Source organism: Ceratotherium simum, chromosome X, assembly GCF_057802395.1.
Source record: "Ceratotherium simum simum isolate JZ-2026a chromosome X, ASM5780239v1, whole genome shotgun sequence".
Lineage (NCBI taxonomy): Eukaryota > Metazoa > Chordata > Mammalia > Perissodactyla > Rhinocerotidae > Ceratotherium > Ceratotherium simum.
Window position 1 is genome coordinate 84690732 of NC_141940.1, and position 2731 is coordinate 84693462.

The 2731-nt window shown below is 37.6% G+C and overlaps 1 protein-coding gene across 1 annotated transcript; it reads right to left on the minus strand.

Annotated features, from left to right (window-relative positions):
• Positions 1 to 992: 992 nt before the first annotated feature.
• LOC101392153 (putative G antigen family E member 3) lies at positions 993 to 2527 on the minus strand. The gene is given in 3 exon segments (XM_087426433.1): positions 993 to 1108; positions 1884 to 1989; positions 2444 to 2527. Coding segments are annotated over 3 exon segments (306 nt in total).
• Positions 2528 to 2731: the final 204 nt, after the last annotated feature.

Sequence of the window (2731 nt, forward strand, 5' to 3'; positions counted from 1 at the left end):
TAGGTACAGGGGCCGGCCCGGTGGCTCAAGTGGTTCGGTGCGCGCACTCTGCGGCGGCGGCCTGGGGTTCGCCGGTTTGGGCCCCGGGTGCGCACCGACACACCGCTTGGCAAGCCATGTTGTGGCGGTGTCCCATATAGGGCGGAGGAAGATGGGCGCGGATGTCAGCACAGGGCCAGTCTTCCTCAGCAAAAAAAGAGGCGGACTGGCAGATGTTAGCACAGGGCTGATCTTCCTCACAAAAAAATAAATAAAAAAAAATAAAGGTAGGTATAGGTAGAAAGAAAAAAAATGCATACACTGTTAGTAATAATCCAACCAAAAAAAGGATATTTTTGAAAAAAATAGATATTTTTAATGTTTTGATGTGAAATAATATTCTGAATATAGGATGTGCTTGTAACTACCTAAGTGAAGTAAACAGAAAGGCCATTATCACATTTGTTTTGTCTCTATTGTGGGAAAGTGCAAAAATGTTTCTTTGGGATAGTTTAGCCCTTATGTAGTTGTTTTAAGTAGGTTAAACATTTGTCCCCATTTTCACCCATACTCCTGCCTCTCTATGCAATTAAAAGCATTTCAGTTTGTACAATAAATTACATGGCTACACCAGTTTTAAGCCATTACCATCATATGTGACATCAAAATATAAACTGATGTTTATTATAATGTGGTGTGTATTTGTTCAAAGCATGCCTTTATAAAAATATGTGAAAATTATTAGCTGTTCACTAAATGACTTAGAAGTGAGAAAATACTTTCATATCTTACAATTCAATACAGCATTGACCCAATTTTTTTCTATCTCTGATAGCTTACACAACAGCCATTTGGGGTCTGAACTACCTTTCAAATAACTTTTATATGGGAAGTCTGTTATTAAAGTAGCAGTAATGTTACTTTATACCTCTATACTATAAGAAATACAATACTGTGGAAATTAATAATTCAATAATTTACATCTTAATGGATAACAAACCTGTTTCTGGCATTTAAATAGGCTCTAGACTTGGCAGAATCTCTTCCTTGACAGCAAGACCATCTCCAGGCTCATCCACAGTCTTCAGCAGAGTCAGTTCTTGTTGATCAGCTTCCACATCAGGCCCTTAAAAATAAAAAGTTCATCAATTTAAGAAGTAAAACCATGAAATATGAATAAGGAAATAATATCCATTCCCTTAGCATTATGAAATAAAAGCTTGTAGGCTAGTGTGGTAACAAATGTGATGCATAAGTCTCCCAAGAGCATTAGTTTAGGAGTCTGTTGCCAGAAAAATGGAAAACAGGTTTTTCAAATATTACACTTTCCTTTCCCCAGGCTACCCCTAGAAAACTTAATTGTCCCTTTTGTACTTATTTGTTATTGTACTTATCACATTAAATCAGTGGTTTGTTTGAGTCTGTCTGACTAGATTATAAGCTTTAGACAAAAATTATGTCTCTCATTAGCACTGAGACTCCCAGCACTTAGTGTATCACATGGCATAAGTGGGCACTAGTAAATGCGTGGGAAAGAAATCTTAAAAAATACATGAGGATGTCAGCAAAGTGGCAGACTAGGAAGCCCAAAGCTCTCATTCTCCCCCTCCCCAGAAACATCAAAACTGTCTGAACAATCCATATAGGAGCTCTGGAAAGCACTCAAAGGTTTACATACAAATGCCCAATCAAGAAAAAGCCACTTTCAAGATGATAGGAAAGTTTTGTGGCATTTTAACTTGCCCTTGCTCCACTCCTTCCCCAGAGCAGTAGCAAGGAACGTTTGAAATACTTTTCTAATGTTTCTTTACTCCCGTTACTGGTATGTCATAATGCATGATACACAAACACATGTCCATCACCCATAGACCCACAGGCACTCTTATTCTCTCTCCTTTCATCTTGAACTGCAGGTGCTCCTTCATCATCAATGTCCTAAGGAGGTATAATATCCTGATTCTCAGTTGGTGGTTCCTCTAGTTGAGGTTGTTCATCACTGGGCTGCTGAGCCTAGGGGTGTGAGTGTGTGTGCAAATAAAAAGTCAATAATATAAACATACAGGATACAAACACATATATCTAATCATAAGTAAGTTTAAAGACATTTTCCAAAAGTAATTAATATATAAATAAAATCGTTACCCTTCCCACAGATAATCTACTCCAAGTAAAATGTGACCTGTAAGGATTTTGGAAGCTATTTTAATCTACGCTGGGATGGATGTGTGTAATCTATTATCAATAAGCTTAAGAAAGTCATAGGGCAAAATATGGGAAACATAAGAGCATGCCCATCCAGGCAACAACAGAATGTAATCTTCCCGGGTCAATGTTTTCTTCATAGGATTCCATTATCATTTTCTATCAGTGTGGAAGATTTCTATCAGTGTATCTATACTAGTTCAACAACATTAAAAAATAATAGATTCTGGTAATAGAAAACATAAAATGTTGAAGCACTCACAACCACAGGTCCAACTGGCTGGGAAGACTCTCGATGAGCTCTCCTTCCTGTAGACTTGGATCTTGTTCTTACATGTGCACTCATATTTCCCACTGGAAATACAATATCATAATTTGAAAACGGCATGTCAGAGGATAGCTGTATATGAACACTATGGCAAAATGGTTATTGGTACTCTTTTTAATTTCGAAAATATTTTCAAAGTAAGTCCTAGGGTCATGAGAAGTGCTCATGCTTTCTAAAAACACCAGATAAGCCTTTGTTCATGTGAGTATCAAAGAGGCATAG